Below are 14,898 nucleotides of genomic sequence, written 5' to 3' on the forward strand. Positions count from 1 at the left end.
GGATGGCGCATAAAATGAGTCATTTCTTTCGTTTTACACCTCTTTTCAGTTCTATTTAAAAAGGATGCCGCACATACATAACAACAGTCCTTCTTTTACGCTCTTTTAAGTCAAAATAGGTCTGACAAGGCGTGTACGTCGAATGACAAATATACATACTCTTACTTGAATAAAATGTTATACCAGCCAAAACTAAACCAGAAAATACATCACTGACAACAACAACAACAACAACAATACAACAACAACAACAAAAACCAAATTCATGTCTGCAAAGGAAGCAGGACTTTGCTGATTTCAGTACGTATCTAAAGAAGTAGATGCCCATTATAGTGAGGAAAGTTGTGTACAGATCTGTCTAAAATCTGTATTATTCTGTTTAATTAACATTCTGCCTGAAAGAAAATGTATTCTTCAAGCACCTATGATACATGGGTCTTGGCAATGATCGCATTCGCGTCTTGCACCATTAACAGCGCAACATCCATTGCTATTTGTAATCCTGCGTGTTGAAGAATTTGAGTGATCGTCCTTGATTTCAAAGCAATTACATATGAGTGTCCGGTAAATTCCCATTCCATGTTTTTAGTGAGTAGAGAATAGATAGAAAGTCCGGGCGGATTTCCGGGCGGAATTCCGGCCGGAATTGCGCGAGGACATTGAAAGTCCGCGCAGAATTCCTGACCAATCAACGACGAGAATAGTTCGAAAGTCCGCGCGGAATTCCGGGCGGAATTCCGGGCGGAATTCCGCGGGGACATGGCCTATTTGGCGTTCCATAGATGATACCCTCAGATGACCTTTCTATTCTCTCCTGATTTAGGGGGAATAACTCTTATAAGGCATGCCAATTGTACTGTTAAAAAAGCTTGCAGCAACTCAAAGCTAAGAACTGTCTTCCTTTTTGTATACATGTTTGAGAGATGTATCTTACAGAACGCTCTCGATAAAACTACAAAATCAACGTAAAAGCTCAAATGTCACGTGTAGCATGACTCAGTGTTATAAATACAAACATAAGGAAATGTAACTCTTCCACAACATCCAAACTTGAAGACTGAAATCGATATATGGACACAGACAGGCGGACGGACTGACGGACGAACGGACAAAGCGACACAGACACACAGACAGCCAGACAGGCAGGCAGACAGGCAGGTAGATAGACAGACAGGCAGACAGACTGACTGACGGTGACAACGCTATAATCGGACGGACGGGCAGGAAGACAAACAGACAAACAAAGACTGAAAGAAGCACACTAAGAAGAGAAACAGTATTTCATTTTACCGAGATAGCTAGAGTAATCAGGATAGAGCATTCCGCCCGACACATTGACACGCTGTTCCCCCGTGTAGCGACTGGATGTCCCGGTCATATGCTTCCCGGCGATCACTTCAATCCCCGTCGTGTTGAGGAACTCGCCAAACCTGGGAAGACTGAGGGCACAAACCATGCAATGAGAGCATCAATTCCAGTAGGTTTTTTTTAGTTTTTTATTTATCTTTATTTTTTACAGTTTTCAACATCATAGTTCATACTGCTTTGGTCTTTATTTCTATTTTTCACTTGTCTGAGTGTCTGTCGGCAATAAGATTGTCACTTCTGGGACAGCTAGGCAGAAGAGAAAGCAACCCAGGAAACTGAAGCTCTCTCTATCTCTGGCTCTGTCTCTCTCTCTCTCTGGAGCGCTCACCTCGCTAAGAGCCGCTACGTATAAGTTACACTTCCATTCATTCATGGTATCGCGTGGTATCTCGTCTCGACAGTGGTCTCGGCATGTCCATTCATCTTGTGGAGAAGTGAAACCACGTACGCGATTCCATGGCTTCCATGAATTAATCGGAGGTGTAACGTATGTATACCCCATGACTCATTTGAGGTGAGTTTTGCTTTGGAATGTCTTCAAAACGTACAAATAGATTAAGACGGCAAAATGGTCATCACAAGACTAGTAGCCTACTATAAGACGCGTGGGGGCTTCTTCACAGACCAGCTTCGTTGTTGGTCTGATGGGAGCTTATCGTCTTCTGTTTCATCTTTATTGACCAAGCCCACATCACCAGATTGTGAACCGAGAGGGGTCACAGTCGGAAATGCCTCTTCGTCATTAGGTAAATTTAAACTGTCTCCCATTCGACACTGAGTCATACGTCATTGTTTCATTATACGTTTCAGAGTCTTCATTAGTTGGCTTCTTTTCCCTGTTATTGCAGCTGCGCAAAAAATATTGCTCGAGACAAAGATCAAAAGTTTTGTCTACTGTGAAATATCAGGCTTTGTCATCATTTTCACGAGTTTTCATTCACAAGCACCTGGGAAATAAATCTCATGTTCCCTGGGAAATAAATCTCATGTTCCCCAGGCAATAATTCCCCTGTTACTATAGTTGCAGGAAGCAGGTTATATAGGTTACACACTCCGAGTTCTGATTATCTTGCATATTTTCCCGAGGGTCGATTTTCAGGTATTACCGAGCCTTTTGCGAGGTAATACCTGAAAATCGACCCGAGGGAAAATATGCAAGATATTCAGGACGAGGTGTGTAAGCTATTTATCCCATTACTCCGACGTTTTCATTAAAAACACTTACTTTTTCCACTAAAACCTGCCCGTGCCTGTTTTCAGCTTGCCAAAAGCCTCCGCAGTTTGATCGTTGACCCAAGTCAGTTCGCATGCAGTGTTACTGTTTGTCAGTCGGGGATAGAAATGTTGGCTGTCATCGCGCTGTTCTGTTTCGGTTTTCACACGTGGATCACTTACATATTCAATCGTCGGGTTTTTGTGAGCCAAAGCTTCAATACTTCGCCTGTTGTAGACGTTAAGCAATAAAGCTTGGAAGTTGTATGTCGGCACTGAGAGTCGGTCGCGGTACATCGCTTTCTACTTTGTCCCGGTCTTGAGTTTGAACACCTAAGGTTGGATACATCTAACACCTCACATCCTCTTCTCTTCCCCATATATCTTAACTGCATCTCCAACTTATTTTCGTCTTCTTCTTTTCATTTTGATGCCACTCCCTCATTTGTCGCTGAACCCCGCAGTTGACTCGACTCGGATTCACACAAGCCCGTCTAGCAGACGACAGTTCGAACAGTCTTGAACAGCACGGTTGCAAGCAGATTCAACTAGCAATCGAAGCAATACACTTAAAGCCAAAGCAAATGACCAAACGGGTTCCCAGCTACGACAACTTTTCCAGAGTTATGCACCGCAGGCATGCCTTCGACAATCGATGTCAGTTTCAGATTGAGTTTTCGAACTACCAGGTGACTGGGTTGTGTTTTGATTGCTCTCTCTCTCATTAGGGAGTATCGTCCCTTGATCCCACTCGCGATACTCGTTGAACATGCCTTTGACCATGCAGTCGCTTCAGCCAGCGAAATATCTCGACTCCGCTCTTTAAATCCATGCAGAATGTGCGTATCGTTTGAAGTATTCTTTATTTTCTCAATATTGACGCATGTAGGCCTGTATCTATACGTGATATTGACTTTGACACCACATAATATTTCAGTCGTATGTTGAAAAAAGTAGTCCATCTGTGAACTCTGAATATGCAGATGACCTCTATAAATTATTCAATTGTACTCTGAAATCAAAGACAATGACCAATGACAGTTGAGATCGAAACTCGGTTGTGATGGGTTATCCATATGGTTGTGATGGATTATCCAGAATAATCACCTCTTCGGCTAACAGAGACAAAGAGGCAGGTCATGGGATAAACATGGATAATCAAAAGCAAACCCCGAGAAACGCTCGGGGATTCTTCGGCTCTTTTCATTGGTGTTTCCCCAGACCTAAACAGACGACACGACACTGCTTTGCAAAGTTCCAAAAACGAACTGGCAAACTGGCAAAAGTAAACAAAAAACAAAACTACTTCATGAAAGGTCATACATTCATCAAAAACAAATGAAACCTAGCGATATGTTTTGTCTTCTTACAGAGTCGTGGAGTGCGTGTATCTGTGTTTCGATACACAGACGTTCGGAGAAACACGAACGTCAAGTTCAAGTAAAACGACCCCTGACACACAAATTTTGACCCGTGCACAAGACGTTATATCGATATAAAACGAAGCGCAACTAAGAAACAATAATGAAAACAAAGAAAATAGCAACACGATATGCAAACATCTCACAAAGCCGAGCAAGCAGAATGACAGGTCTAATGAAAAACAAAGAGGTACTGAGTCGGAAACAAGATCGCGATTCTTTCCTTCGCTGCACAACGCAAATCTTCTGTGACCTTTGACCTAACATAGCTTCCACATTCGACCACTAAGCTTACTATTCACAACTGAAAGCCGAGGGAGTGGAATACCGAGATGAACCTACAGAACCGTGCATCCTCAAACCTGACATATTCATCCCAACATTTTATGAACTCAAAAACACAGAAAGTTGCTTTCACACGCCAGCTTTGATTGCCAGTGGTTATCCAAACGGAACTCGTGTGGTTATCCGCACGGAACTCGTGTTTCAAAGCATGGCTCCCTGGGTTGATTGTGCACTTATTTTCTCACAACCAAAATGATGACAAAAACGATGTTTGGTGGTTTGTTATCAGATCAGCTTTTTTGTCGGTCCTCGGGGGGCATATCGACTTTTGTTTCATATTTATTGACCGCGGCCTTCGGCATTGGTCAATAAATATGAAACAAAAGACGATATGCTCCCCCTCGGACCGACAAAAAAGCTGGTCTGTCAACAACTCATCAAACGTATTATAGTGTTTACTCACTAGCATAACAGTAAGAAGTAAGGTCATAGGATATGTATAAGTTAGCCTATACCTCCGTTCATCCATTGTATCGCGTGGTATTGCGTGGTATCTCGCAGGTTCAATAAATATGATGACGTCACTCGAGGCTCTGCCGACAGTGACATCATATTCATTAACTCAAAAATGATATCAGCATGAGCCTCTCATTTTCTCGATATATCTGTTATCATTTGCTAACAGTCAGCATTGCAGACTTAACTCACACGTACTATTGAACTTACTGGTCAACACAGTGGGCAGCGGTGATGACGTGTAAGGGGTCAATGATACCAGCACCACATCCAAACCTGCCATTGCGCACCAGCATGGCCACCCAGGGGAACTGGTTGGGCGCTGTCGGCCTTCCTCCCACGATCCTGAGACGAGATGGGACCACTCCACAGGGAATGCCTCCTTGAAGATAGTCAAGATGAGTCGGGGGTAAGATGAAGAGTTACGGTACAACTTAGAGTTCGAAAAGTATGATAGATTGTTGCTGGCTTTAGTGTGAACACGTGGCGTGCTGTTTTCTCAAAACAATGCTTTGCACATAAGAAACAGAACTAGCGAAAAGGTACTCACTGAGTTGGCAGGAGGTTCCCGAAAAACCCTCCCGACATCTGCAATAGAACGAGTCGCCATTGTCAGAACAAGTGCCACCATTATGGCATGGAAGATTTGCACACTTGCTGGTGTCTGAAACATCCAAAACAAAACAATTATCAATTTGTGTTGTGAAAATCGAAAACACAATAAATGTTGTTTATTGACCATGACATGACCACACTACCGAATATCGACTTGTCCAAGAATGTCGCTCAGAAGACACAAGCGAGGCAATTTAAGACCCCAACCCTTTTACGACATTATGGGACATTCTTCTAAATCAAAATGATAAAACTCGCTTTCTTCTTCTGAGCAAGTTTCTTGGACAATTAAAGAATCAAAGGTCTAGTGTTCGATTTTGTACGACAAAACATTGAAAGAAAGAACGCAACAACGGATCAAAATACAAACAAGAAAACACAAGATAAGAGATCAATAGAAAATGCATCAGACTTGAAAAATATACATTACTGAGCGTATTTTTTGTTGCTTCAATCCAGGGCAGATACGGTGGTATAAAAACGGAAACTGAAGGAACAGCTCGCGGATTAGTATTGCCATTATTTGTGAAGAACCAGCTAATGATCCCAAGTAACTGGTAAGAACTGCTTCCTGGCTTTTGGCAGAATACTGGACTTCCTCCGTCCCTCTGGAAAAAAAGACAAAAATGGAAGATACAACACCTTAGGGAGTAATAATTAATCATGAACTCAAAAATGCTTCATCACTTTGCTGTTTATTAAAATGTATATAAAAGAGCGAGCCGTTTTCATCTTCCACTCTCCTTTGTCAGGATTCCCAACTTCCGTTAGTCATCATATTTGATTTAGTCCTGATGGTATGTGTTCGTCAAAGCAAATCAAAACTATTGGATTCACGAAGTCGAAACTGTAATCAAGCATGCAAATGCACAATCCGTGCTCCATTAGTGAGTATACACGGTTTCGACTGATTACCAAACACAGCATCAAGATTTGAAAAATAGAACACAAACACAATACTTTTAAGGCGTTCATCGTGTATGTTGTCATCTATTCAATCCCAGAACTAAGTAGCTCTATGGGGCGGGAAAATAGGTCAGTCGGTAGTGGCGATGGCTTCAAAACCATGTGTCTCTATCGGCGTGGGTTCGATCCCCAAGTTCGGCGAGGGATTTATTTCCCAGAGACAACTTTGTGCAGACTCTACTCGGTTATTCTCTCACGTGCCAGAAGATCGGTTCCGCATACCTTTCACTTGTGATAGTCTCCCTTGCTTACATAAAGACACGTAACACAACTCGTATGTTTAGTGTATTTTATATTTCAGGACGTGGCACATGGCTATCATATTGAGTTCCATTCGCAGAATTTATTTTACTAAATAATTGGGCATAGAAGAGTTAAGTCGGAACATGATCAGAATAATAAGGTCATGGGCATAACATTACTTATTCTTTTGGAAATGCTGTATGCATACAAAGCGCTTATTTCATTTTGTATTTCAGATCTAAAATAGCGCGCTCTCTCATCTATTTGACATGACAAATAAGTAGTTGATATGTCGTTTTGTAGACATTCATAGTTCCAGCTAACATTCAACAAAACACACGCATCACATTGCACACAGCTTTACATTATTTCTTCAAAAATCAACACTAAGAGCTATGAACTTTTCAACTCTGCTTGTTATAGTTAATGTCGCTAGCAGTGATGTTTAATCAAGGTAAAGTTATATATTCTGGAATACGTGCATTATTTTCAAAAAAGAGACAAACATAATCGGTAACAGTGAACATCTCTGTCTGCTAGCTTTTAATAATACTTAAAGGAAAGACAATGTTCTATTTTCTGGTCTCATCGCTTTCTGCTCACCTTGCAAACTCCTTCTCCATCATGTGTCATGTTAGCAGTGCACATGGAGTTTGGTGACAGTGTATCTAGCCCAGATCTATAACTTTCAGGTATCTGGTTCCTCAGAGCTAGGCACTGCGTTTGGTTAAATGCTGATGCAGTTATGAACTGCAACTGATTTGGAAGACTGCCAAATTCTGATTCAGAGGTGCCTGGAGAAACAGTAAAACACAAAATGATCTTGTCAGTTCATGCAAACACAGTAAATGCAGTAACAACTGAAATATGAACAATGTGCAAACATGTGAACATTATTTCAGGACCTTATATTTCAAAAGGGGCTTGTATACATGTAGGCTACGATCTGTGCAATTTTAACTGTCCACAATCAAGCGTAAGCAGAAGCGACTAATGTGGACACTCCGATCTGTATCTTTGTGTATGTCAGTAAAAGGACACGCGTGACCTAACGACAGCAACTTACTCGACTTACTCGACTTACCGTTACAATCCTTTCCCCAGGCAGCTAAGATACACTCATCCGGAACAATAGATGATGGCTCAGGCAGACACAGTGCTGACACAAGGCTGTTGAACACGAGGGGGCGCTCCAGGCGCAGCACAGCGATATTATTGGATGCTGAAGTATGTCAGAACAAAGTAAACACCACTCTTTATTAACGTTTGTGTGCATTTTTATATACATTCAGTCAATATCTTACTTTGTTTTGTGGTAGACTTTAGAGTGAGAATTAAGGAGCCGAGGGTGTATGTGAGCGCGTGTGTGTATGTGAGTGTGTGCTTGGTGTGTATGTGTGCGTGTGTCTGTCTGACTCTGTGTGTGTGTCTGTGTGTGTGTGTGTGTGTGTGTGTGTGTGTGTGAGTGTGTGTGTGTGTGTGTGTGGGTGTGTGTGTGGGTATGTGTGTGTGCGTTTAGCGATGCCCATAAACGACTAAACAGATGATTATGAAACGTTTATTGAAAATTCGATTCTCATCACATTTATGAAGAAAGTTATTAGCTTCAGAACTAAAAGGCAATCCCGCAGTATGAATTGGGTGAAAGATTGTTTGAACGAAACTAAATCAATGCGATTGAAAAATGAGCTCGCGTTAGTGCCGTGTCATGAAAGGCGTTTATCGAAAACATACAAAAAATGGTGGGAATATCATCTGCAGGAATTCACGTGGAACGTTGTATGCAGATCTGTCCAATATTGTTCCGGGAAACACGCTACACACACACACACACACACACACACACACACACACACACACACACACACACACACACACACACACACACACACACACACACACACACACACACACACACACCTCTTTTTACGGCTATATTCTTGTTCACTTTAGTGATATTTGACTCTTTGCCGTAGACATCGCATGAGAACTGTCTTGTAAAATCAGAGCCTGAGACAGTGCTTACCAAAGACTCCTGGGGTCATGTTGTATCTTTCGTGCATCATGCCACTGGCCACACGGACGCGCTGCTCGCCAGCATAACGAGTGGATGTTGAGGTCCAATGCTTTCCGGCGATCACTTCTAAGTCAGTTGTGTTCAGGAATGTTCCGTCAACGGAAACGCTGAAGAGAAACAAATAAGGCAAATCGTTATTTCTAAGCTTATCCTTAGGTTTGGAATTTGAAAAACGCTTCATCCCTTTTGCTTACCTATCCGCCTGGTTTATATTTGCCAGCCTTACACCAATCAGACCTACCCTAATGTATAATTCAGTAATACACTAAATTTAAATTTATATATGAAACTGGGAAGGGGTAAAATCAGTCAATCAATCAATCGATATATCTGTCAGGTTTTTATCCAGGTTTACTTCCCTTCTTTTCTCCCCAAGGCCTAAAAAAAAAATAGGTGTGGTTACGGTAACCCGACCTACCCTATTTTTAGGGGCCGATCCTATAACTTTTTATTACATTTGTCACAACATTAAAAAAAACGAGTGCAAAAAACGCAATGAAAGCGAAAGCGCCCGAGTCGCACACTTATTTCCCTGTCAAGTAGGTTTAATTTGTACACATTAGAAAAAAAAGTTTTAAAAAAAAAAGTGATTGCCTACCTACCTACCCTATTTTTTTGGGCTATGTTACCGTAACCACACCTATTTTTTTTTTTTTTTTGCCCAACCCATGTTTCCAACATACAAAAATGTTGTCCAATCACCAATAGTCAAAACAACTTCAAAAACAGTAAGCCCGTTCACAGTCAAACACAACGCTATTACACAGAGAGAGAGTTAGAGAGAGAGAGAGAGAGAGAGAGAGAGAGAGAGAGAGAGAGAGAGAGAGAGAGAGAGAGAGAGAGAGAGAGAGAGAGAGAGAGAGAGAGAGAGAGAGAGAGAGAGAGAGAGAGAGAGAGTATTGTCTTTACGAAGGTTGTGGCATGAGCATACAAATGGATAGTTAATATTTTTTGTTCTGTTTTTCAACCAGCTCTCTCCCGTAGGGTGACTGCTTTAAGTAGGTTTACACAGAACTCCGTTAGCCTCTCAAAACGCTGATGGAGTGCCTCATTCATCATGAGAATTGTTAGTGATATGTGACAAGTGCAGCTGCATCTGACAAAATGAAAGAGAGTACCCCTCGAATCTACGCATTTAGCATAAAAAGAACCCCAAAGTATGGCTTCCTTCAACTGATATTTTTCTTTATAGAACACTAAAAACATGATAACAAAGTGGATGTCGGATGCCTTGTTGGAAGACCGGCTTTGTGAGTCGATCTTCGGGGAGCAAATCTTCTTCTGATTCACGTTAATAATGTTCGACCTATGTCCTTGTTTGATACAAATCAAACCGATGACAATACGCACCCCGGGGATTAAAACAAAAAGCAGGTGTATATAATTCCAGCAAGGCAATAGACATCAGACATTTAAAAAAAAGAAAAACAACAACACAAAGCTTACTCCTGAACACGAAAGGCAGTTGTGATGACGTGCAAAGGGTCAATGATGGTAGCACTGCTCCTAAATCCGTTGTTGTGCATTAGCATGGCAACCCATGGAAACTGGTTGGGCGCTGTCGGTCTTCCTCCCGCAATCCTCCGACGAGATCTGACCACTCCACAGGGAATGCCTCCTGTCAAGATTATCATGGAAGTGAGATGAGGGGTTACAGTTAAATTTGGTGCAGTAATTACAAGGTACCCCCCCCCCCCCCCCAGTCGCGGATGGCATATTAAACGATATGCACATGTTCAGTCAAATTGTCGACCTAAAAGATTGAAACTGAGCGCACTGGGCAGGAATAAGTCCTATGCTGACACAAATAAATCCAAAAACAAAGAGACTGCCAAAGTTCAAAAATTCAGAATAAAAAAAACAAGAAAGGTAAGTTGTTGGAACGTTTGTTATTGACAAAACAATACGTTACAGTCAGAAATATATCGACCCAACGGTCTTTTAAATGCACAGACAAAAACTTATCTTGATGGAATGTTCGGCCGCTTGTCAGGAAGCCACAAGCGAATGAATGATAATATGACGAAATCATTCCATCAAGATAAGTTTATCTTGTGCTGATAAACCCTTTTTAAACTGTACGTTGTGTAAGTGGCTCAGTGTATGACTGTGTGGTTGTATATGTGTATGTATCATTAACCAGTTACTGTTTTATTAACTTAACAGCTATTTCCTGTATGTTCTTTGAGAGTTAAAATACACGTTTTGAACGGATTAAAATTGTTATGAACATATTGCTTTTTTGTTTCAATTAAAACTTTTTATTCATAAAAAAGTAAAAAATATCAACAACAACCAAAAACATCAGACAAGAAAAACTGATAAATGTTATTGTTTTCATTACACAAATATATACACTATAAAAACATGTTATGTAATGTTCAGGAAAGAGTTTTAAATCAGATAAAACAAAAACAGTTCATGGCATTGCATGCGTATAGACAAATAATTGATGCAAGTACATGTACTGCAAAAGTTTAATTCGAGTATGACCACTTGCATACGTTTGCTGGTCATATAAACACACATGGATACAAAAGGAACGTCCACTCTGTTTTCCAGAGACAGCGAATATTGCTGAGTGCTTCTTTATAACACACTGCGGTCACGTATGACTGGTTATCGACACATTCCAATAGTGTTTTTAGTCGTTAAACTGTATGCATGCGAAGTCATTATTTTTTGTATGTAAGTCAACAATCTTATGAAGGGTTTCAAAACGTCCGTTGTTCTTTCCTTGCTATGGGGGTGACATGTGTGTGCTCTCCCACAATGTGTTACGCTTGACTTGGGAAAAGGCGAAACAACAAAGTTCTTAATTATCAAAGGAGGCTGATCTTCATCAATTTCAAAGACCTGCAAGTCGTAGATTGTTTTAATCCACGTTTTGATGCAGCTATTAAGTTAGGGCCGTAATAAATGGATGTTGTACTCGAGTTTGAAATGCAGTTCTTACTGTAGTCATAAATGTTTCTCGCGCGAGGACCTGCTTTGAGCTAAATGGCTTTCGACAGAAGTCACCCGAAGGTCCTGCTTTTATTTGTCTCGTGCTATACTGCCGTGGGCGAAAAACATGTCAAAAGTAGTGGCATTAGGTGACATTCCATTTCACATGATATAACCGGTGACGTACATTACGGTTAAGAACCCCTGCCTTCAAAAGTGTTCTTGATTATCTTTTTGATTGACGAACACGCACTTAAGTAGTAAACAACAACAATGCACATAGAAGTTAAACGTATTCAGGTTGATATAGGGATATTTGTCACAAAATGGGGCCCCAATATATTCCCGAAAAAGATACTGCTTTAACCCTTACACTGGTGCAATTCTGTAACACATGTTACATAGCCACTGGTGAATTAACAGAGAGAAAAATAACAAAAAACAGTCATATAGGTTTTCGCATCCATGGGAGGTAATCGGAACCGACCAAACAGACTGAGCCAGTAGCGCGACATATGTCGTGACAACCAGGTGACAGTATACTAAAGTAGCGCGACATATGTCGTGACAACCAGCCTCAGGGTTAACACCTGATTTGCCGCACATTTAGTTTTAACCACAGGGACTTTCTCCTGCAAAATAACTGCAATAACAGCACTGATTTTCGAGTCATTTAAAATCACCGTGCGTGCCACGAGAAAAAGCTTGTATATTTGTTCATGAATTTATGTTCAAAAACACTACACCCCAGCAGTAACGTACAGGATTGCTTTGTACGTATTTACTTCTCGCAGGATTAGATGATACAAGTACTGCATGGATTAATGCACCGCAGTTAGCTAAGGGCCCACTATAACAGTTACTGGGCTGCAGAATTTTGAGCTTCTGACATCTTTTTGAGTTAGCTGCAGGACAATACAACGAACTGAAATGGTCGATTCGTATTGACAACGAGCCGTGACTGATCTTAACAGAAACTGACGAGCTGATCTACATAAATGTGACCCTCCACCACGAAATGAGTCGGATGTCACCTTGCGCGGTTCTGCGCTAGGCCAAATATATACGTCCCGGGGTTGTCAGGCATCAGTGTGAGGGTCACCTTAGTCCCAGGCTTATAACTAGAAAATTGTTTGCTCTTTTCTAAAACGGGTTTTACCACTGGATAGAGCATAACAAACTCTTTAAGAAAATGTAAAAATATAAAAAATCATGGAAAGGTGACATGCGACTCAATCTGTGGTGGAGGGTCATAAATATCTATTTGCGTGTTCAGTCGAATATGGGTGATTGACTTCGCGTGAGTATGTGTTAAATGTTGAACGTTGTGGGCTCTTCAGACAGACAGACAGACAGACAGACAGACAGACAGACAGACACACAGACACACAGACACACAGAAAAAGAGAAAGACAGAAAGAGAACGAACGTCCTTTATTTGAGAGAGACAGAGAAAGAGATAGAGAGAGATCTACTCACCCACAATACATGTTCCATCATCTGTAAACAAAATATAAATAACTTTTTGTTTAGTCATGGTTTGACGGAGTGTTTACAGACACGACTGGTAATTGAGACGAGGGTGCGTGCGTGTGTGTGAGTAGAGCGATCCCTGCAGAAGTGCTGGGCAGATCTTTATGAAACTTTACATTTAATTTCTTCCAGATAATATCCCAAACAGATGTTTTTTCCTTCCTGTTTTATTTTATAAATGCCTTTGATGACGTCTGCATATCTGGGGTATTAAGAAAAGTTGAGGCGCCATTGTCACGACCTCACTTTATAATCAAATTTATTGAAGTTTTGGTCAAAAGATATTTGACCCGGTCTGGACTTTTGGATTGCACACTAGCTTGGAAGCTTGAAACAATGTTTATCATTTTTCAGTAATATTTTAAAAACTCAAATGAAAATAAAAAATGTGATAACATATTCAAAATTGATTGCATTGTATTATTTATCATTTCTTAATCAATACATATCTAGATATGTCATGTTTACTTCTGAAAAAGTGCTTAAAATTAACAAAAAGCAATCGGATGACTGCATTTTTTGAGGAGACCAGCGCCACCCGGGTTCCGGTTAGCCAAGCCTTATTTTTCTCGGCGACGACAGACCCCGAGTGTTGATCTTTCAGTTCCAGGCCGACAGGTTTTTTTGTGTTTTTTTTTTTACCTCAGTTGCATGCAAGGTTGCTTCAACCCATCTTTTTTGCCTCTTTCGTCTTTTTTTCTTCTTTTTTTTTTCTTTTTTTTTCTTTCTTTTTGGGCGGTGAGCATATCCTTCTTCATTGGTCTTTTTTTTTTTTTTTTCTTCAATGAAATTTTAATGTTGTTTTCTTTTGCATTACAGGTTACATTTCCATTAAATTACTTTTTAATTCAACAGCAATCTAGCTAAGGACAATGGGGATACACCTTTCGTAGCGCAAGTTCTTGTTGAAATACAATTTCCAATGGAATATGCGATTTAGTTTTCTTAACTTTGCTAATGCACATTTTTGCTATCAATAAAAATAAACATGGTTAATTAACGCTGATTCCTGACATTTTTCGATTCCGAATAATACATCTGTAATAGACAATAAGAAAGCCCGACCTGTCAGACTATTCAACATTTTTTCAATATAAGTCCAAAACCTTTTAATTCGGGGACACTCATAGAAAAAGTGTTCCATGACATCCAAAATATGTGGGCACTCGTTACAGTTTTTTGTTTGACTTACTTTCATTTTATGTAATAAAATATTGGTGGGATATAAATTGTGACAAATTTTCCATTGCAACACACGCAGGCGCACTTCTTTTGTCACCTGTCGTGGCAACAACCACGTCTGTTCGACAAAAACAAAATCTAGTTTTCTTTTCCAAAAATCGATTGCATGAGATTTTTCAATGCTATAATTCCGTTTTTTCTTTAAATATAACTTAATTAACTTGGGTTTGCTTTTAAACACATTCAATTCATCATCAATTATATCTACATTAACTATATGTGCTGGGTTGTCTACAGGTTGTTTAACTATTTTAATATCGCTGCACTCGACTTGTTTACCACTTTCCAAGCAGTATTACCAAAACGGCTGATAGTGGTTTTTGAACTAAACATCTACCTGAACGCAGTACCATCGAGCATTCAGTTAAAAAACTAACGCATTTCAATGCCAACAGTTATAGCAAACAAAATACCCAATAAAAGCTTGCCAGTCACACATTCATACAGACAGAGACAGACAGACACACACACACA

General features: G+C 40.4%; 1 protein-coding gene across 3 annotated transcripts in view; it reads right to left on the reverse strand.

Annotated features, from left to right (window-relative positions):
- LOC138975248 (transmembrane protease serine 9-like) overlaps positions 1–14,898 on the reverse strand; it is an 85,684-nt gene that overhangs the window by 37,190 nt on the left and 33,596 nt on the right. For all 3 annotated transcript variants that reach the window (XM_070347902.1, XM_070347901.1, XM_070347900.1), the window contains exons 6-14: positions 13,129–13,149; positions 10,150–10,321; positions 8,653–8,810; positions 7,711–7,848; positions 7,230–7,420; positions 5,848–6,025; positions 5,353–5,466; positions 5,013–5,184; positions 1,291–1,439 (exon numbers count right to left, since the gene is read on the reverse strand). In XM_070347902.1, the coding sequence (XP_070204003.1) occupies positions 1,291–1,439; positions 5,013–5,184; positions 5,353–5,466; positions 5,848–6,025; positions 7,230–7,420; positions 7,711–7,848; positions 8,653–8,810; positions 10,150–10,321; positions 13,129–13,149 (1,293 nt within the window). The remainder of the gene's footprint in view (positions 1–1,290; positions 1,440–5,012; positions 5,185–5,352; positions 5,467–5,847; positions 6,026–7,229; positions 7,421–7,710; positions 7,849–8,652; positions 8,811–10,149; positions 10,322–13,128; positions 13,150–14,898) is intronic.

This window comes from Littorina saxatilis, linkage group LG9, assembly GCF_037325665.1.
Source record: "Littorina saxatilis isolate snail1 linkage group LG9, US_GU_Lsax_2.0, whole genome shotgun sequence".
NCBI lineage: Eukaryota > Metazoa > Mollusca > Gastropoda > Littorinimorpha > Littorinidae > Littorina > Littorina saxatilis.